This window comes from Haliotis rufescens, unplaced genomic scaffold (genome assembly GCF_023055435.1).
Source record: "Haliotis rufescens isolate VD_foot unplaced genomic scaffold, xgHalRufe1.0.p SCAF_21, whole genome shotgun sequence".
Taxonomy (NCBI): Eukaryota; Metazoa; Mollusca; class Gastropoda; order Lepetellida; family Haliotidae; genus Haliotis; species Haliotis rufescens.
The window spans coordinates 1,871,872-1,894,170 of NW_025963902.1; the positions used below are offsets into that span (position 1 = coordinate 1,871,872).

At 40.7% G+C, this 22,299-nt stretch overlaps 1 protein-coding gene across 1 annotated transcript in view; it reads left to right on the top strand.

The window, feature by feature from the left end:
• The first annotated feature begins 4,640 nt into the window (after nt 1–4,640).
• LOC124116448 (sulfotransferase 1C2-like) overlaps nt 4,641–22,299 on the top strand; it is a 56,031-nt gene continuing 38,372 nt past the window's right edge. Inside the window, exons 1-4 of the mRNA XM_048401086.1 lie at nt 4,641–4,727; nt 6,623–6,801; nt 7,048–7,371; nt 9,550–9,653. Coding sequence (XP_048257043.1) covers nt 4,714–4,727; nt 6,623–6,801; nt 7,048–7,371; nt 9,550–9,653 — 621 coding nt within the window. The 5' untranslated portion in view covers nt 4,641–4,713. The remainder of the gene's footprint in view (nt 4,728–6,622; nt 6,802–7,047; nt 7,372–9,549; nt 9,654–22,299) is intronic.

The following is a 22,299-nucleotide window of genomic DNA, read 5'->3' on the forward strand; positions in this document are numbered from 1 at the left end:
TCTCCATTATACGACACACAGCCGCACACACCGTTTGAAAAATGCGAGGACTTTATGACGCACCAAAAAACGTTTGCTATCATACAAATAAGTAACGTCCTGGTCAACATGTCACACACCAGTCAAAATAAAGTTACTATCATGTAGCTTCATTGACCTATGAGGGCTTTTCAAGTCTAATTTTGCCAAATAGCTGCAAGGGCTTATCATTTTCAAAGCATGTCGCAGATCCATGTGCTTACACTCACAATTACAGTAAACTACGTTAATAACGAACACGCTTATAACGAACTGACCGATATAACGAACGTATATATACATGCAGCATGTATATATGCTTACAAAGAACTACGGTTATTAAGAACTTTAATTAGTGGTCCCTTTGACTTCGTTATAACCGTAGTTTACTGTAGTTTTGTAACTGTTCATTGAAGCTTCTGTAGATCTCGGCACCCTCATACGTGAAGGGACAGCGGGACTTTGTGCCTCCGCGTCTGGTGCGACGTCGGACAATACATTACAAGAATCTTGTAATGTGCCCTTTTAACGCCGAATATAGTGTCATTTATATTCGTGTGTGTCTGGAATGCCATCATAGTGCATTTTGAAAAGATATGACGTACTATGTCCCAGATGAATTTACGTTTTGTTTGTTTTGGGTCATTTGAATATACATAGAGAACACTATGTATCTGTGCCATTTTACCAAGTAGTGATATTTGCATGGTGTAGCTTCGTCAACCTCTAGTGATAATGTATGTACTTAAAATTACCATTTTGTGAGGATAAGTTATAATAAAGTATATATGAATGGTGAATATCTAAACATGTCGCTATAAAACTGGCAGGCATGTTCGTTTTGACACAAGATAACGATGTAAACACGATCATAGAAACCAAGGTATGTACCTACCCAGTATGTACTCCACTGTGATATAATCACATCATCAATAATTGTAGACATCTTGATTGCCTTATTGCTTGTGTCACACTAGTCAGCACCGTGTCATCACTACATCTCCAGTGTACTTAACGACCCGTGAAGATCCGGGGTAGAATAGGTCTTCACCAATCCATGCTTGTCGTAAAAGGCGATCAATGGGATCGGGTGGTCAGGCTCGCTTACTTGGTTGATGCATGTCATCGTATCCCAATTACGTGGATCCGATGCTCATAATATCAATCACTGGATTGTCTGGTCCAGACTCAATTATTTACAGACCGCCGTCATATAGCTGGAATATTGCCGAGTGCGGCGTTATACAACAAACTAACAATCAAACAAACAAACAAACTTTGTACTTAACTGAATCCTCTCTTGTTACTCCCATTGGCTTCGTCATTGAATTGCTATCTTTGTACATTAATCTCATTGGCTTTGTCATGATATTGTTATCTGTATACATCTACATGTATCATTATATTATGCACTTACTCAGCATTCACCCGATGAAGGAGCATGAGGTATCTTAAACGTCGTGATAAAGAATAAAAGAAGCTGCTATTCATAAAATGTGTCATGTCTTCATTGTCTTCATTGTTCTTCCGGCAGCCGCAGAGAACGGACGTTGGCAGAGCATTTGCTCAGGGATTGTGCTCGTTATTTTCGTCTTTCAACAATCTTGATTTGAAGTATCAAGGGCTATGTCTTATATATCACTAAAACATGTATTATACATTACATCAGCTTTGGAATCGACTGTTGACTTAATGTCCGACTAAATGATATATAGCCAAGGGTGCTCATATGACATAACTCACATGTTAATGCTTATCCAACAGATGACTTTCAATTAGATGATTAGTTTGTTCGACTATATAAGAGCAAGAGCAATTTTCTTAAACTGTAGAAAATGGGGAAAACAATTTCATACATGAGTTGTCATGTACAAGCATAAACATATTTCTCATGGAAATCACCACTCTAGCATGGTTTTACTGACGCTTGTGGGGGACAGTATATAAGGCGAGATCATGATACTAATCTCATTTACGAGCTGTTCACCAACGTGTCAACATGTATGCATGTCCAAAGTGTGGTAAAACATTTTCTAGAAAACATGATATGCAAAGGCATATTTAAAACTTTCATTCTTGACCCTCTTTGGATAACCAATACCTGCTGACTACTAGCCAAAATCCAATGGCTGTTACGGTCGCTACGGATGCTAAACCTCAACATCCTCACAACCCTCCAATACCACCATCGTCTTCTCTGATTCATCCCTTCAGGGTGACTGTTTCGGGTCTTACTTCCTTTGGGAAAACCTACTTGGTGAAGGAAATATTGACTAGGATGAAGATTCAGCCTTACCCTCAAAGGTTTATCTGGCTGTGCAAACGATGACAACCTTTGTACGATGATATCAACAGAACTATGTCAGTGCATTGTATTCAAGGCATTCCAACCGAATTTGAATAAGGAAGGCTTCAAGATTCTAGACCTGTGAAGATCCGGGTTAGAGGTGGTCTTCAGCAACCCATGCTTGTCTTAAGAGGCGACTATGCTTGTCGTAAGAGGCGACTAACGGAATCGGGTGGTCAGGCCTGCTGACCTATTCTAACCCGGATCTTCACAGGTCTAGAATCAAGAAACCTATGAAGTGCAGTGAAAGAAGTAGAAAAATACACGCAGGAGGGAGTGTCAGAAAGTGCAAAAGAAAATAAGACCTGAAGATTTGAAAATGATGATGCATGATTTGAGCTAATGCATAAAACATCTCATGTGGTTGGAGCATAAACAAACTTATTAAGGCGCTCTCGCAGATATTCACGAGTTTATAAACAATGGGAATGACACAAATAAATCCAATAAAATGTCGCTGAGAAAGAACAAACAGGATATAGATGAGTGGTTCGACCGTTTTGAGAAGACAGTGAGGACACCAATGACGATGACACTGATGATAATGAAACCTAAATTGTGTATAAGAACGCACTGTAGATGATTGTAGTCATTACAGTATTTGCTGCGAAAGTGTGATCATGTCTTGGGACAGATGTGATCCTTCCAAACCCGCCAGTTATTCTGGGCCTGATGAAGTGTATAGAAATTACGAAAAAATGGAAAGTATGTCTGAGCAAATATTAGATAAAAAACAACTTCCGAGGCAGGAAGCTTACAGTTTACAACGTCCTTTGAGGAGAGCGTTTGCTAGAAATAGAATTATGTTCACTGGAATAGATGACCAAAGGCCAGCCGAATTAATGGATAATTATGGTCAAGTTTTCAAAGACAACAATAATGTTAGTTACATCCTGGTGGTGATTGACGATATCTCCACATATCTTTGTTTGCGGAAATTGAAAAACAAGAAAGGTTTTATAGTAGCCCAAGCATTAGGAGATATTGTGAAAGACAACCCTCCAGACTTCCCACTGATTGAGGTCAAGAATGAGGAGCCAAGGAAGTTCAGAAGTTGTTACAACAAAGGAAAATAAAACATTTACTAACCAACAATGAAACATAGACAGCGGATCGAGTACTGAAGACCACCACGACAAGACTGTATCGATATTTCACCAATGAACAGTCTTATGAGTATGCAGACAAACTACAGACTTCTGCCAACAGCTATAAATAAAGTGATAAAATCCTTTCCATATCCAATAGAAATCTCTGCATAAAGAGTCGATTGTGAGATTCCGACTATATCATGAGCCTGTGAATGAGTAAGTATATACTCCGAAACGTTGTGTTCCTCATAATAAAGAAGTTGACATCCATAAATTTTCTTGCTCATGTGTTACACTTCTAAATGCCTTTCAAAGACTTTACTACGATGAGGACTGCCAGTCTACAGTGTCAAGGGCTACGATAGTAAAGTTATTCAGGGCACCTTCTACGTATCAGATCTTCAAAAGTGGATGTGAGAGAAGATGACATGAGAAAAGTAGACAATCCTGTAGACCAAGAGCGAAAAATTTAAGAAACAATATTTGGTAAAATGGCTTCACTGGCCTAAGAAATTTAATTCACTGATTAAAGCAAATGGTGTTGAACAACTGTAAGTTACATGAATTGTACATTTTAAATTTACCTACATGTTGTTAGGATGGCTTGGGTTGGCTCTCCGACACAAGTCCATTCTGCATGCGCTGGTATATAAAATGATCTAGAAATTGAATATTCTTGTTGTTGATTAATGATTACTACATTTGCTGGTATGAAGAATGTGAGAAATAGCTGATAATGTTCATAATGATTTATCATTGTTAGGTGGCAGAACGTACGCTATCTCTGATATAGTTCAGATGCGCCCGGCAAGCTACGCGACTTGGATGTGACGTCACACCACGCCCTGGGACAAGGCTCGGCGGGAACACGTGTGAGGGGAAATAGTCCTATAGACTTAACATGGGATGGGACTGCGCCAGAACTGTCTCTTATAGAACTAATATCGTAGACGCTAAATTACCACTGGTGCAGCCTGGTGTACACATATCATGGTTCATTATCGGAGTGACTCAGGGATTCGAACTCCTGAATTCCCCGTCGCTGTTTAGTCTAAATGCACAGTAAACTTAACACAACAATTAACGGGTACCAGTTAAACCCACAATCGTAAATATGACAATGAACAATGTACATATTGAGCTATTATAAATCATCACCTATCTCTCTCGTCACGTGACTGGGGTAATAGCTGGGCGACGCGAGGAGTAAACAAGAAAGTCAGTTTCAAGCGTTCATCATAACAAGGACTGATTAACATGGGAAGTCAGCAGTGAGTAAATGTTCTCCTCAAATAAGCTGTTGCGTTAATGCACTGTATTTAATCAGGTAACACCATTCGCGACGATAAACGTGTTGGGCAGATGGTCGGTTGAGGATGCTAGGTAAATGAAGATAGCCGTTATATTTACAGTCGCTCATTTTGGACGCAGAGAGATCTCCTTATGGCCAAGTACATGTACGCACTCAATGGAAATACTACTGCAACTGCGCTTGCAAGGTTGTTATTCGCTTGTCAGCGTGATCGGTCTTATGCTCCATGGCGCACCTTCCCTTGGCTAAAGGAGTTACAATCGTGTCTAATGCCCGACATGTTTTGAAAAAATGGTCACTAATAATAGAGGTATGTGTGTGTATGTGTGTGTATGTGTGTGTGTGTGTGATGAGATTGGTCTTAGGACTGTTTTATTTTTTAGCCCGCCCCCATCCCCAGTACATATACCCATGTCCCTCTCATCCGCCCCCTCCCTTATAATTTCTCTTACACTCTTAAAAGAAAGAAAAAAGAAACGCACCGGTTAAGTCAATGTATTGTGCCTAATAGAGTCGATATATTTAATTTAATATCATACATACAAATATGAAATTTTGGAACTCGATAGTCACATGTTGTCGTTTTACAAAGGCATTGAAAACTGTTCATTGTCATGTCACATAAGGCCACAAGGTTGCGCTGAACTCAGTATCTCGTGTGACCGGCCCGGGCAGCAATCACGGCTCTGCATCTCCTCGGCATTGACTGGATAGGTGTACGAATTCTGTCCTGCGGAATTCTGCGCCATTCCGCTTGTAACGCGTTGGCAAGTTGTGGGAGTGTCTGGCGGCCAATGATTGGAAGAAGATGAGGTTGAAGAATTTGATTCATGTAGCGATTTGCTGTCAAATTTCCCTGAACCACAACCAAGTCAGATTTCATGAAAAAAAACAAGTCATGAAAAATGTTGACAATTGAATGACAAGTTATTTATAGCCACTACCACGAGTTACGAATGTCATAACTTGCACGTGCATTTAGCATCACTGTTTTCCTCCATGGCATTTTAACAAGTGTGAAAACAATGCCGTTTATTGCAAATCGACAATGGCTGCGTTTTGGCGCACTGTTTGTCGAATATCAGGCCACCAAAAGTTTCCAATAACATATATTCAATTTATATACCCGATTTTTTGTGTAGTTAGGTTCAGTGAACTACATACTACCTCCGCGGTTTTTTTAAGAGTGTATATGACCCTTAGTGTACTTTGTTAATTCATGTGTGTCGGGTGAGAAAGCAAATTAGGTTTACGTGACGAATGCCGAAAATTTAGTCACAGAGACTGACCATCCAATCCCCATTCGACCTTTGCGACTGTGGACTTAATGGGAATCCCCACAGGTGCTGAATTGGAGACTCTGTCGTCAGTATGTCGCGTTGTATCAGAAGTTTTGTTTTGATTAAGTTATCGAGTGAAAGAACTAGTATGTAAAAATATAGCTTCAGTCAACTTCAGTCAGATACTGCAAATAAAGCAAACACTGTTAAAGCAAATAGTAAACTTCTGCTGAAGCGATGCCATTTAAAAATATATAAGTTCTTCTTGGTGTTATATAATGGACATACATTACATTGTTTTGAAATAAACAATTAGTTACCAGAGAAGATACTACTGGCATTCAGTATTAGCTGTGGAGAATTGCGTCCCTTGCGAGTGCCAGAATCTGCGGGTTCGGAAACAGGTTCACAATAACTATGATCCTATGTTTGGAAGCAACATACACATTCTCTTTGGTGGCACCAAGCAGTAAACGTCTGCAACTTGCGCCAGGTTTTCTCACACACTAAGTCATGATACAACCCACTCAGTGTTCAGTAATCCCCAACTCACTCACTCACACATTCTTCATAGAACTCCCGAGATTCTGGACTACCGGAATGAAAATGGTCATGGGTGGTCCTTCTACATAAATGACGGCGTCCTTCGGAGAGTTGGCACCACCCCGGAGGATGATATGGAAATGATCCGAAATGTTCAGAAGCTCGAACTGAGGGACGATGACGTCATGATAGCGGCATATCCCAAATGTGGTAAGAACCGGAGATAGAAGATTTACTCAGTAAGTGATTTTAAATTGAATAATTTGATTTCAAGTGTGTGAGTGAATGTTGTTCAACGCCGCAGTGGTTCATTGTGGGACAAAATGTACAATAAACCCAAACCCTCGAAACTCTCATAGGACTACGTGCCGCCACATCATGTTGGCTGACACAGAGTTACCATTAAAATAGGCGTTAAACCAAGTTACATAATACTGTCTATTCCGATCCTTCCAGGTACCCACTGGTTGTGGGAAATCGTCAACATGCTCAGGGCCGGTAACTCTGAGTACAATAAGAAAATGAAAGAGATAGCCATGTTGGAGATGCCGAAGTTTGAGAGGATTGATGAACTGCCATCCCCGCGGGTTCTGAACTCGCATCTTCACTTCCGCCATCTGCCGGAGAAACTGGTAGAGAAGCAAATTAGAACAATCTTCGTCATGCGAAATCCCAAAGATGTCAGCGTATCATATTTTAACCACGCCAACGGATCCAAAAAACTTTTTAGGTTTGACGGGAGGTATTCAGAATTTCTGGATCTGTTTCTGGAAGGAAAAGGTGAGTGATACGTTAGATGCTACTAAGTCATATCAAACCTCGTGATAATAACAAAGGCTATTAGTTTAATAGGGTTATTACCATACATGTATATGTTTCTAATAATCTAATGGCAGAAAGGTTTTATTCATTTAATTCATAAAGACGTCAACAATCATTATTGATATAATGCGTTTACAAACATTTTCTTCACCAATAAAGTCCAGTCGTCTACTGCGCCGCACTTCACCATAGTGGACTTCCGTCCCTTGGGCACGCCAGAAACGCCATACCCGTGCTCGTGGGTTGCACCAAAGTGGTAAACGTCTGAGACCTGCATCACTTCGGGCTTTCCTCCTACACTGAGCTAACACGCTGTGATATAACTGGAATACGGTTTAAAGCGGCGTCAAACCCGACTCACTCACTCCTACCGTTCACGCCAAGATTTTATTAGTCGTTTTACGGTCCTGCATACTAACATTTTCACAATAAAGCACAACGTTCGTCAAAGGGATAACATTTTAAAGGAAGAACTTTTAAACTCTTTTTTGTCTTTTGAGCACACGCGGTTACCCTGGTTGTTAGCGTCATTTTAGACTTACGCATTGTCTCTGAAAATATATTATTTTGGTAGACACAAACAATCATTAAAACTGAAAAGGAACCACACTGAAATCTGATATTCCGACACTAGTAACTCCTGCATTTGGGCTATACCTGCTGGGTTCAATATGATTTTTTCGGGTCAAATTCTACAACCATCAGATAAAAGTATACATGTAAGTGACAGGCATAGTATTGGCCCACTTCTCAAGCTCTGTCCCTACTCCATGGATTCAGAACCTGTGGAAAATCTAGACTTGCGTCACTCAAGGCTATAGCTGTACAGTAAGTGCTGGGCGGAAGGTTCGGGGCCTCGTTCCTCAAAGCGATCTGAGCGCTACGATGATCGTAAGCCTATGTTAAAGTATGGGACTTACGATCACCTTAGTGCTAAGATCGCTTTTAGGAATGGGGCCCAGGGTTGTGAGACAGACAAGCTTAAGTCGAGCCCCGGAAACTGGCTACACAATGACCGTATCAGCGCAATGCATATATGATGGCGGATTGCGAAAGTGTAATATATCCGAGAGAAGTTGTTATCGTGCACTTCAACCAACGACATAGGTCACCCAGATATGATTTCGAAAATCTACCCTAAAGAAAGTAATGAAAACAGAGTTCCATTGGGTCACTCAGACGATTAACCGGGATTAACCCAGCGTGTCAGCAGCGCGAAGACGTCAAAATGTTTCGACGCTCAAAAGTGATTTTTACTGTTTAACCTATCATGGAATCTGGACCCAGTTTCAAGAGAGATACTGCATCATCAATGCTTTTTTCTTTCAATTGGATGACAATCAGTGGTTCTACAGTAGTACGGTAATGTGTAGCTGATATTAAGTAAACATGACAATGTCAATTCTGTGCTGTCTGGATGTGGGTTTTAACTTTCTTATCCGCTGCGCTGTCTGAGTGTTGGTACAAACGCTCTGACGTGCTGTTCCCTGAATGTGGGTTTAAACGCTCTGAGATAGTGCGCTGTCTGAACGTAGGTTTAAAAGTTTTGAAGTGCTGCGCTGTCTGGATGTTGGTTTAAACTCTTTGATGTGCTGCGCTGTCTGAGTGTTGGTACAAACTCTCTGACGTGCTGTTCCCTGAATGAAGGTTTAAACGCTCTGATGTAGTGCGCTGTCTGAACGTAGGTTTAAAAGTTTTGAAGTGCTGTGCTGTCTGGATGTGGGTTTCAACTTTCTGATCTGCTGCGCTGTCTGAACGTGAGTTTAAAAGTTTTGAATTGCTGTGTTGTCTGAATGTGGGTTTAAACGCTCTGATGTAGTGCACTGTCTGAATGTGGGTTTAAACTCTCTGATCTTCTGCGCTGTCTGAACGTGAGTTTAAACGTTTTGAATTGCTGTGTTGTCTGAATGTGGGTGTAAACGCTCTGATCATGAAGAGCTGCGCTGTCTGAATATGTTTTTAAACGCTCTGAAGTGCTATTCCTTGAATGGGGTTTATAGCTGTGCTGTCTTGATGGGGATTTATACATTTTAAAGTGCTGCTCTGCTACTTCAGTGTGTGCCGGGCTTCTCGTAGACACATGCTTATATATGAACATTTGTTTATGACGTTATCTAACTGCTTCCAATGTTTCAGTTCCCGGAGGTAGTTTTGCCGATTATCTGAAAGACTGGTGGCAAGTGAAACAGGACAACCCGGACTTGCCTATCTTAACATTGTTTTATGAAAACTTGAAAGAGGTTTGTATTTTTTAATGTTTAAGACCAAGATGTCTTGCGTCGACAAGACGTAATGGTCTGATCAGTACAGTTAGAAGATGTGTTTAGAAACACATGTAGTCCATCACAGAAAGCATATACAAGAAACCCTCGAAAAAAATCAAAATTTGCTTGCGACCCCCATGTTCCTTGAGACGCCATATGCATGTCATCTGTTGTGAGATACTCATTCATATGATGCATGTAATATCGACTATGAAACCCGTATGAAATACATTAACATCAAATAACAATTTCGTCTTCATTTTTGGCCACCTTTAAACAGAATTATGCCTTTCTTTTGCCCCGCAGTTTAGCCGTAGGGTGGATACAAGGCTTTGAAAAAGGGGAAACGTTTTGTGTTTTTCAAATGTAGCAATCATGTAATCTTTAGAAGATATATCACCTCTTGAGTTAGTTACAGTGTTAAAAAAGAAGGAAATTCTGTCAAAGAGGAAAAAGATATATTATCACAACCTTTATGGAAAAATACGAATATAAGAATCGGAAACACTCCCGTATATTATAAAATTACTCGGTAAAAGGTATTAATCTTATAAATGATTTGATATTCTATTCGTATTCTAGATCTTTTAGACCTAAAACATGTACAGTGTTTAATTATGTGTATATATTTTGGAAAAGAGATAGGTGGGGATACACCTGCATCCAACGCCTGGATCCGCATAGGAGTGAGTGAGTGAGTGAGTGAGTATGGTTTTACGCCGCTTTTAGCAATATTCCAGCAACATCACGGCAGGGGACACCAGAAATTGGCTTCACACATAGTACCCATGTCGGGAATCGACCCGGGTCTTCGGCGGGACGAGCGAACGCTTTAACCACTAGGCCAACCGACCGCCCCGCATCCGCATAGGAATAAAACAAGACGGATGTTACACGATAGCCATGATTCTGTTACTGAATATTGGTGATGTGGAAGATGTCACAGGAAATGGTATCGCCTAGCTTATCGGAAGGTGCTGGCCACGACATTCGATATCGGTAATAACACTGATGTTTTTTGTTTTTTTTAGGATCCTGTTAAACACATCAAATCGGTTGCCGACTTCATCGGAGAGTCAGTCAATGATGAACTCTGCCAGGAAATAGCAGAGGCGTGCAGCTTTAAGAAGCTGAGGGCTGCAGACGCGGAGGTGAAGGAGGATTTTGCTGATCCGTTCGAAATCTGGAAGGAAAGCCACAAAGGAGTGTACAGAAAAGGTGAGATTAATTATTGTGGGAACACACACGGGTTAGAATAGGTCCAAAGTATTATATTGCTTGCTGTGAGGACACACACGGTTTACAGTAGGTCCCAAATACTGTATTGGCTGTTGTGAGGGCACACACGTGTGAATAATACGTCTCACGCTGACTGTATATTGCTTTCGTGACTCGGATCTGTGCAATTGGGATTCGATAACATGCATCAACCACGCCACCGAACCTGACCACCCGATCCCATTCACCCTTTACGACAAGCATGGGTTACTGAAAATCAGTTCAAATCCGGATCTTCACTTATATACTCATGTATTTGTTACTTAAAAACCAACCAACCAACTTACGCATACATTACTTACTTAAGGACTTACCCATGTATTACCAGACCTAAGGACTCATGAGTCAAGGATTAAATCTTACCTAAGCATTTACTCATGTTTAAGTCACTTAAGGACTTACTTACTTATTTAAAGACGTACTTATGTACTACTTACTTAAACCTTAAAGCATGTATTACTTTCCTCAGGATTTACTCTTGTAAATTACTTATGACTTAAGGACTTTCTCAACACCACCAACTCAAGCACTCACGCGGATAATCTACGTTGGATATTCTCTTGTATTGGCATTTATTATTTACTCAAAGACTTATTCATGTTGTAGTTACTTTATGTCATATCCATATATTACTTACTTAAAATATAAAGTACTAACTTATGCATTACTTACTTAAGGACTTTAAGGACTCATGTATTACTTACGCGTGGACTTACGGACTCATCAGTTTCTAGAGGCCCTAAGGACTTACTCATGTATTACGTACTTGATGACCTAATTATGTATCACTAAATTAAGTAATTACTCGTGTTTTGCATTCTTGATGACTTACTTGTAATACACGTTCCTTACTCAAGTCACTGCTTTATTGGCATTCTAGACGTTGGTGTCTAGTGTCCATTACCATTTACTTCGCTATGATAACTTAAGTGTTGGCTTCCATTGTCTATTGCTAATCACCTATCAGCGCCAATCATCTGTTGGCTTCCTTTGTTAGCTTCTACCCTTTGTTATTTTCCACCTTTTGTTATCTTTTTAATTTTGTTGTTCTTACATGTACATATATATGCTCTCTGCCTCATGGCATTCACTCACCTGATGAAGAAGTAAGCATATACTTCGAAACGTTGTGTTCCTCATATAAAGAAGTTGACATCCATATATTCTCTTCCTCAAGAAAAGTTATCATTCAACTTGAAAACGGTGTGTCAATCGAAACGTCGCTATATGCAATAAATCAGAAGTTGTTATGTATAAATTTGCACGTTTTATGCCTTAATCATGTTGTCAGTTGTGGACTAAATCATGTACTTCTAACTTTAGGAGTTACTCATGTATTACTTACCTGAAGAGTTAAAGACATGTACTGTTATTGTTTCAGGTGAAGTCGGGGACTGGAGGAACTGGATAACAGTTGCTCAAAACAAACGATTTGATGATGTGATAGACCGAAAGTTTGAGGGAACAGGCATTGTATTCACGTATGAATAGCTAACGGATTATTAAAATTGTTACTAAAACTATTGCCAATGCGACCTAAGTTTCAGTTTTTCTTCTATCTAAATTCAGAGAACGCCAAATGACTACCTTGAACAAATATTTTATGGAGACTAAATTGTATTGCTTCACATTTATAGACACAAAAATAAATAATTTAACCTTTGCTTCCCCATTTTCTCGATTGCCATTTAATTTTTCGATAGCGATGGAACTCGCGTAACCGCACTCATCTTCATTCCTCAATGATAGCTCCGTGCAGCTCTGTGACGAAGGGCTTATGCTAAACAAATGTACTATGTGCAGTGCATCGAGTTCAGTAGACAACATCATGGCAAAGTACTTTACCACCGAAAGTTGTGAGGGAAATCGATGATAACAGTAACTTTGGAATTAGAAAAAGTAATGGTTGACGTGATTGCAAGCAGATGGACGCAAATAAAGACATGGAGAAACCGTCCATGCCGAAAGTAAATCAAAATTGGTTGTTGTGAAATGAAAATTAAACAAAGAATGTTACGAAGTATGCCTGGCTTGAATACGATTCCATGACTAATCCTATGTCTTGAACATATTATGATAGGAATATGATTAAAAGATGCTTAAAAATCTAATTTCAAATGTTTTGGCTACCCACAATATAGGCGTGACATCTTGAATTTTACAGCGGCTACCTGGAAAGAAGAATCATTAATCAAGAGCATGTCAACGAATATTCATCTGCATGGTGTATGTATTCATGTCAGTCAACAGTTGTCACTATATTGCTAACATAGACATCGAAGTGTAGACGAGTTAATCACTGTCATTTCAAAATGTGTGCGGATGAGTGAGTTGTGCTTTATGCCGTCAGGAATAGTATTTCAGTTATATCATTGGTGTCAAATTATTGAGAAAAGCTCGTATGATGCTCCCATTTGTTGAAACTTCCGAGCATGGGCACAGTGCCAACAAAGCAAGAAACATAATCAGAACCTTGGCTTCGAGCCCACGATCAGCGGATCCTGCTACTACTAAGCGACGTAACTCTGCACAGCGAAACGTGAAGACTGATGCGAATTGGTGACCGGTGCCTCCGGACAGTCCACGGCTTGGCTATTGAGTATTGTTCTGCATGTATTTAGAAATGTTATGGATTTTTCCCCTCTGTAGTTACTGTTGATCATTTGTACACGAGAAATAAAATATATTATTAATTTTTTTACACGTTTATTATTGCAGTGTAATATGATTGTGGGGTGAGGGAGTTTTGTTTTCCGCCGCTTTGAACACTATTTCAGTTATATCACACTGTGGCAGCTTGTATGAAAGCCTGAACTGATGCAAGACTTAGACACTTTACCCCACCAGTGAAATCCACATGCAGAGTAAGGTGCTGACAAACCCAGAAACATTTAGGGCGATCATAGATACTGCCACGCCTAAGGGACGCAACTCTTACAGCCTCCACTTGACCACCCGTGACTCCCTTTGACGTTTAAGGTTCATCTGTTATTTATACAATAAGCCTTAACGCACGATTTTAATTTTATTACACTCCACATTGGCATACATGTACCTCTAAAGAAACAAATAAACACATTGACATCCATTTTATGATGGTGACGAGCCATAGCTTTGATGATAAGGAATGTGAAATTGGTTTTATTTCGGCATGCTATAATAATAAAGTAAAGCACCCAAACCATCTCCATAGTCATTAAATAGTGATAATCTTTTAATTTGAAGTTTACACGATATACGGCTTTTCCATTGGACGAGAGGTCGGTCACATGACCGCGAAAATGACGTTCATAAGTGTATGAACGACACAATTTGACGTTCATACGTTTTTCACAAGGCCGTGTTTTTGAAATGACGTAAACACTGACGGACTACTTCCACATTCCTTGGGAAACCCCTGGAAATTCCCTAGCTCGAAAACATGCATAAGCGTTCTTACTGATTATTTATAACCTTTATTCTTGGTCTCAGCGTTTCAGTATACATTGAGAAATGCCAGGAAGCGTGACTGCTTGATTGTTCATGAATATCCTCGCTACGGCCTATCCTAATGAATAAACTAAGAAATGCACATCTAAACTATCATAGTATCGACTCGATCCGTGTCTGGGCTGACATTGTCCGTCTCCAGCAATCCATGAATTTACCATAGTGTCTGTTTGACGCATCTTTATTCACCTTTCAATGATCGGCCAGTTGATCAATGATGACTAACACATGTAACCGCCACAGGTTCATTAACAACTTCGGAAATCTCTCCCGTCACGTTTATCGTGTCGGCCATTTTGACGTCTTGTACTTGAAGTAAATGTATTACGACGCGCTGTCATTGTTACTGTCTTACTGAGGTAGTTCTTTACAGACCTTTCTCATCTAATGAGGATATGATTTGAACACATGTGCTGCGTAAGATGTTTCTGAAGAGCAAGTTGTGCATCCATACGCCCATGTCACCTCTCTTTTTGAGGAACTATTTTACTCCGCGATATAGCTGGTTGTTGTATGGCTGTCAGTGTAAACATGAAGTCACACGTACTAAATAAAATTGTGTTTAGATCTTGACCTACATCCTTTGAGGTAAGAAATTATCTTATCATCCTCAAGCTCCGACGTTCATACAGTTTGGCCCTCACTCTATGAAGGTTCATACTCCAATGAACTCACACAAAGAGAAACTCAATTCTTAATTGATACCAGGCGTTCCCGACGAGGTGATCGGATACTGCCACACTAACGCCCTGTGAAATTTTAGTGGGAAGAGCATGCTCCATTTTGCCTCAAACGTTGTCAAATACAGACACCAAAGGCTGAAGCTGCTGGACTATTGCTACGAGAAACAATGTTTCTACCTCCGTAATAAGTCACTCGAGCTGCCTTTTTCATTCTTGTCCTCTCGGAATATTCCTCAAGTTGAGACTGCAAATCAGGAATTCTCTCTCAGGTACTACTGACGTACACTCCACGGCATTGATGACGATGCCAAGGAACACAATACTCTGTGTTTGGCCATACACTTTGTTCTACTTCACACAGAATCCCAGTTCTCTGATAACCTTCACTCATTGATCGAGAGCTTGTACACACAGAATCCCAGTTCTCTGATAACCTTCACTCATTGATCGAGAGCTTGTACACACAGAATCCCAGTTCTCTTATAACCTTCACTCATTGATCGAGAGCTTGTACACACAGAATCCCAGTTCTCTGATAACCTTCACTCATTGATCGAGAGCTTGTACACACAGAATCCCAGTTCTCTGATAACCTTCACTCATTGATCGAGAGCTTGTACTCACAGAATCCCAGTTCTCTGATAACCTTCACTCATTGATCGAGAGCTTGTACTCACAGAATCCCAGTTCTCTGATAACCTTCACTCATTGATCGAGAGCTTGTACACACAGAATCCCAGTTCTCTGATAACCTTCACTCATTGATCGAGAGCTTGTACTCACAGAATCCCAGTTCTCTGATAACCTTCACTCATTGATCGAGAGCTTGTACACACAGAATCCCAGTTCTCTGATAACCTTCACTCATTGATCGAGAGCTTGTACACACAGAATCCCAGTTCTCTGATAACCTTCACTCATTGATCGAGAGCTTGTACACACAGAATCCCAGTTCTCTGATAACCTTCACTCATTGATCGAGAGCTTGTACACACAGAATCCCAGTTCTCTGATAACCTTCACTCATTGATCGAGAGCTTGTACACACAGAATCCCAGTTCTCTGATAACCTTCACTCATTGATCGAGAGCTTGTACACACAGAATCCCAGTTCTCTGATAACCTTCACTCATTGATCGAGAGCTTGTACACACAGAATCCCAGTTCTCTGATAACCTTCACTCATTGATCGAGAGCTTGTACTCACTGGTCAAACGTGTCAGATATGACAATAAAATCAATATAAGCAATTACACCAATTTCATAGCAATGTTTCACAATACGATACACAGCCGCACAAACTGTCTGAAAAATACGAGGACTTTTTGACGCACCAAAACGAAGTTTGCTATCATTCAAATAGGTAACGTCCTGGTCACCATTGAAATGCCAACACACACCAGTCAAGATACTTTTACCAGGATAGACACACTTTTATGGATAACAACTTCTTTAATACTGTGAAAAGCGACGTATCGGTATAGATCCTTATACCGTTGTCAAGCAAGACTGACAAGGATCTATACCGAAACGTCGCTTTTCACAGTATTAAAGAAGTTGTTATCCATAAACTTGTGTCTATCTTGTCATCCGTCAACTTCTAAGTAATGCTTATCAAACAATTAAAATTTGAGGTGTTGTCTTGCTTGACAACGGTATAAGGATCTATACCGAAACGTCGCTTTTCACAGTATTAAAGAAGCTGTTATCCATAAAATTGGGTCTATCTTGTCATCCGTCAACTTCTAAGTAATGCCTATCAAACAATTTACATTTACCAGGATGTACCTCCACTGAACGATGAGGACCTTTCACGTCTAACTTTGACAAATAGCTTCATGGTACTATCATTTTCAAAACATGATGTAGATCTATGTACTCATACTAACAAGAAGTCTTGTACCTGTTCATGTCTTCTTTCTTGAATTATACGAATTTTACCGTTATCTTTGAGCAGAGAACCAATCGCACTCACTATGGTCGGTTTGGCATCAATCACTACATGATTTAAAAACGGTATGCCCTTTACCACTCAATAGTGAGGTTATATAGTGCGTTGTGTTCATGGCACTTCGTTATACAGCACGTGGTCGTCTCAATAACGTTCCTTGTCTTTCTGTGACTTGCATAAACTGTTAAGCCCTTGTGTGAGCGTGTCGCAGCTGACATACATAGCTGTGGGATATCCACCGGTGCATCTAGGTTAAACTCCCTCGCGCAGTGTTGTACCAGACATGCCACCCCGTGTACACTGAGGGAGTGGGTACCAAGACTGAACCAGTCCACGCCAGCAGTGCTCGACACAAACAGGGTGATGGCTTAACACAGAGGATTGGGACACTGGTTTGGACGTTTCCTTCATTGTTCTGTAGAGTCGCTAGTGTTTGTGTTATATGTGTCAATAAACATATGATTAACAACAGTTTAAGGGTTTAACTGGACACGGAAGTCACGGATGAACAGGTAGACAAGACGTGTAGTGTATATCTAAACACGCCTTGAACACTTACTGATTGTGTGAGAGAGTCGATTTGATGCTATTTCAGTCAGATCACTGCACCTGAAAGAGTCTAATTATGTAGGAAGCCACAGATTAACGCAAGTCGTATACGCTTAATTGCCACTGGTGGAGCCTGGTGTACACATACCATGGTTCATTATCGGAGCGACTCTGGGATTCTACCTCTTATCTTTCCCGTCGCTGTTAAGTCTAAATGGACTCTCTACGCCAGCGCACTAAACTTGACGACTGTGTTAAGGCAACAGCTAGTCAACTGGTACCAGCTGTTGGATTGGCATTCTAGAAGTTTGAGAGTAAATATACAACTTTGTGGATAACAACCTCTGGTCTATTGCATTTAACGGTTACATCCCATTAGTAAGACATCCCATTAGTGAGACACCCATTGTAAGACAGTGGAGAAGATGGGATTAATTAAACAAACACAGCCAGTCTACCCACTTAAAAATGGTCACAGCCCATGATTAGCGGATTAATTATTAAGAGTAGGCCAGTAATTCTGTTTGAAAATTCTCAGGAAATAAATGAGTTAGGAGCTAATAGGAGCTTACTCAAAAAGTTTCACTGTACACAACCACCCACCAGAAGACACCAGCAGAATCCAGTTCCTTGGCAGCTTAAGGAAGAGAGCAAGAGAAGAACCAACCACTCCTATGCCAGCCCTCTACAACGACGAGGTCTTGAGACATGATCCGGAGGCTGCAGCTATATTTCCCTCCTTCAGCTCAGTCGGCAGCGCCATGTACAGACACCGCAGTCACACCATCCCGAAACTCCCTAAAACCAGAGCTGAAGTCGACAGTGCAGCACCCTGGAGAGAGACCCATGATGGTGAGCGGTTTCTGCTTTTTTCCGACGGTGAAGGTCTTGCTGTTGGATACAGAAATAACGCCCTTGTGGAACAGTGGATCCAACGAGCTGCTGCCTTGCCTCTGCTGCCTCTTCAACAGGTTCAGGATGCATGGATTGACTCTGTGAACCAGTCTCCCGATGTACCGAATGCTGACGAATTCAACGACTACATAGTCACAAACTGGGTGGATTATGAAGCCAGATTCCCCCTTTCACTGTGGGACCATCATCAGAAATTCGGCCCAAGGACCAACAACAACCTGGAGGGTTTCCACAGTCGCCTCAATGCATCACTGAATCATCGTCATCCTAATCTCTACAGGGTCATCGAGATCATCAAGAAGATTGAGAAATCTGAGAAGACCAAGCTATCTCAGTTAGACCTAGGTGCAGCTCCACCAGCAAGAATGAGTGAGTGAGTGAGTGAGTTTGGTTTTACGCCGTTTTTAGCAATATTCCAGCAATATCACGGCGGGGGACACCAGAAATAGGCTTCACACATTGTACCCATGTCGGGAATCGAACCCGGGTCTTCGGCATGACCAGCGAACGCTTTAACCACAAGGCTACCCGACCGCCCCCCCCCACCAGCAAGAAAGCGTGTGTACAAGGAGATTGACAGTCGACTTTACAGACTGAAGGATCAGCTATCCCAGAGTGTCAAGACACTACTCCAGTTCTTGGATGCTGTTGGCAAACTTCTGAAGATGGATTAAGGTTGTGTCAGTGTGACAACCTCGATGTGAACTGTGATGTGAACTGTGATATTAACGTTAACGGAACTTTAAGTGGCGAATATGTTAAAACAATGGATTTAAGGGATGGATGAATTAAAATATTGAATGAAATAAAGTAAAAGAGTGTATTAAGCATCTTTTGTCATTTCTTTTGTCTATAATAAGACAAGTCCATTTTTTCATGATAGGGGTTAATTACCTGATTAACATGTGCAACCAGGTATGACATTGTTGTTTTAAGGTGTCTCACAACTGGGCTGTCTTACTAATCGGAGGAGACCCATTTAACGGTGTGTCGATGCAGATTCTTACACCAGAGAGCTGAGTGCATGTACTTGCATATTCACCTGTCTTCAGTATCTGCGCTCTATTGTTATGTGACTAGGGTAAAAAGCAAAGTCACGCGCTGAAGGAAGTTGTATGAACAAGGTAGTCAGTTCAAGCGTTCATGATAACAAGGATTGATTAACATGGGAAGTCAGCAGTAGCTAAATGTTCTCCTCAAACATGCAATCGCCTTAAATACGATTTTAAAGTTAAATTCAGGACATCAGAGATGTTAATAAAATGATCTTCTGATTCATGAAAACAAGCATTCTATTGTAATAATTCAATGTTTTTTGTGTTTGTCCATTTCGGGAATAAAAGGAACAGACAGATCGGTCTTAGCTCGGTATCATATTTTGCTATGTTGCTATATATTTTCCGTAATCACTCGTACCGAGTAGGTTTTTCTATAATTGTTCGATGGTTTTGCGAACGGAACTGTCTAAAGATTTAGGGCGGAAATTTTAGGGATTCATGTGATCCCGGCCAGGTTTTGGTATGGGGACGACAATGGCATTATGCCACGAAGGAGGAAAATTCCCTGACGACCATATTTGATCAAATATATCTAAAAGTGTATCAAGACATGATTCAGGAGAATGCTTCAATAGCTGATTGTGGATATTATCATCCGCTGCTACACTACCATGAGCTTGCTCAAGAGCGGTATGAAGCTCATGAATTGAACATGCATCATCGTCATCTTTGCCATTATTTGAATAAAATATATAAAAATATTTTCCTGCTGTTTCTGATATCACTGAGACTAAGGGACAAAAGTTGATGATGGCGATCGCCCAGTATATATTCGCAATGTCAGATTTATCAGTAATTAACTCTTCACCTTCTTTAAGATGGTGTACAGACAATTTTGAACTTTTGCCTTCGACTGTTTTAACCCTGTTCCACACCTTAAATAATTTTTGAAACATAGTTCCTCCACGATTGGCGCTTATTTTGTTTGTAAGCACGTCATGCTTTGGCACAAGTAACTTTAACATCATTAATATTTATTATCATAAGTTATGAACAGTAGGATGTTTGCGGAAATATCTTCGCCTGCACTTTGATGCTTGTTTGCAGTTGTTATTAATGGTAACATGGTTTCAATCTCTAAAACCTGCAGACATGTCCATTCCTTTTGTACTGGATTCCAAAGCTCCATAAAAATTCGCACAAAGAGAGATATATTGCTGGGTCCAGCAAATGTGTGTTGCTTGTTGTGAGGACATATACGGGTTAGAGAAGGTCCCAAATATTATATTGCGTGTTGTGAAGATACATAAGAGTTAGCATTAATGTGTTGGACAGTCTCATATATTTCATATTTACATTTTGATGCAAAATCACACATTGACGGTTTCGAGTGGGAAGCGACTGGTCCTGAGCAGCGAACAGAAAGCCTTCCATTTCACTTTTCATGCCGGCCGACTTCGAAGGTCTCTGCAGGGTTGCTGTTTTTCTCCACACACTTTAGGTAACCATGATGCAGTGGTCGTTCAGATAGCCTCTCCTCGAAAATGTAACTTGGATATGGCCTTTCGCTTGGCTGATATTCATTTCCGTGCGGTCCAGCAATACAGAACCATCAACAAAATCAACAGTGACATTGAGATTATGTCCCACACCCTTGGCTCGTTTAAGAAAACGTTGACATTCCTTATTTTCATCATGAGTCTTGACATGCTTCGCAAGAGGATCATCAGACTAATAAATGAGTGCAAAAGTGCACAAAACAATGCTATCTTGAAGAGCCTCCACGCCGTCCCATTGTAACTTGTAAATGTAAGCGAGGGAGCGAGGGTTGTGGGATCTATTGTCTGACATGATTCTACGTGTGAGTGAGTGAGTGAGTTTGGTTTAACGCCGCTTTTAACAGTATTTTAGTTATATCACGGGGTGTCAGCTTGATGTGGGAGGAAAGCCCGAAGTGATGCAGGTCTCAGACGTTTACCACTTCGGTGAAACCCACGAGCACGGGTATGGTGCTGACAAACCTAGAAACATAATCGGGGCGAACCGGGATTCGAACCCACAATCATGTTTCTGGCGTGCCCAAGGGACGCAAGTCTGCGCAGCGAATCGCGGCGCCTTAGACGACTGGGCCACCCGTGCCCCTGATTCTTCGTGTGAGTATGTTAGTACACGGACGTTTGTGCTTCGTCCAATCCACAAGACCAATAGAATACGAAAGGAAAGGTACATAATAAGTACTAGTATTTATGGCTTGACTTTACTGCGAGAGTTCAGCTCTGAACTGTAAATTTTCTTCAGACTATATTTATTTTGCCCAAAGTTTGTCTTTTATTTAATATGGGCATGCTGGAGTTTGTCTCTAACCTGCATCCGTAAGTACGTATAGGCCTGGGTCACAGTGACCTTACGTTGCTGATTTCAGTAAATGGGTCAGCCTTGTTACAGTTTCTGTGTTGATATTGTCAACAAATGCATTGACCTTCTCTTTATCATAGCGCTTCAGGTTATCTGCGTTAGTGTGGTTGGCATTAGTTTGTTAAGACGTGTTAGTACTCGAAAACATAATGGGACAGCGAATATCGGGTTAGAGTAGGTCCCAAATAGTGTATAGCTTCTTGTGACAAATAAAACGGGTAAGAGTTGGTCCCAAATAGTATATAGCTTCTTGTGAGGACTCAAACGGGTAAGAGTTGGTCCCAAATAGTATATAGCTTCTTGTGAGGACTCAAACGGGTAAGAGTTGGTCCCAAATAGTATAT